The 300-nt window shown below is 20.7% G+C and overlaps 1 protein-coding gene across 1 annotated transcript; it reads left to right on the forward strand.

Moving 5' to 3' along the window:
* Nucleotides 1-99: 99 nt before the first annotated feature.
* Nucleotides 100-157, forward strand: PRSY57_0020100A (reticulocyte binding protein 2b; the record flags this gene model as incomplete). Its single annotated transcript, XM_020114271.1, has 1 exon — nt 100-157. A coding segment is annotated over one exon (58 nt), but the record flags the coding sequence as incomplete, so codon positions are not given.
* Between the last annotated feature and the right edge of the window lie 143 nt (nt 158-300).

Genomic DNA, 300 nt, shown 5'->3' on the forward strand with positions numbered 1-300 from the left:
TATATAATCATATATATTCTTATAACATAAAATGCTTGTTTTTTTTTTTTTCTTTTAATAATTTATAAAAGCATAAGATATAATATAGCTATTTAAATTATGAAGACCACACTATTTTGTAGCATATCTTTTTGTAATATTATATTTTTCTTCTTAGGTAAAATAATATATACATTCGAAAAGAAATTGTGCTTTGATCTTGTTCATATTTTAATAATTTTGTATTTTTAGATCTTTACAAAGGCTGTACAATGTTCTACGTTGTGTTAGTCTATCATATTTACTACTAAAGCGTGTATA

The sequence above is a fragment of the Plasmodium reichenowi genome, assembly GCF_001601855.1.
Source record: "Plasmodium reichenowi strain SY57 chromosome Unknown, whole genome shotgun sequence".
Classification (NCBI taxonomy): Eukaryota; Apicomplexa; class Aconoidasida; order Haemosporida; family Plasmodiidae; genus Plasmodium; species Plasmodium reichenowi.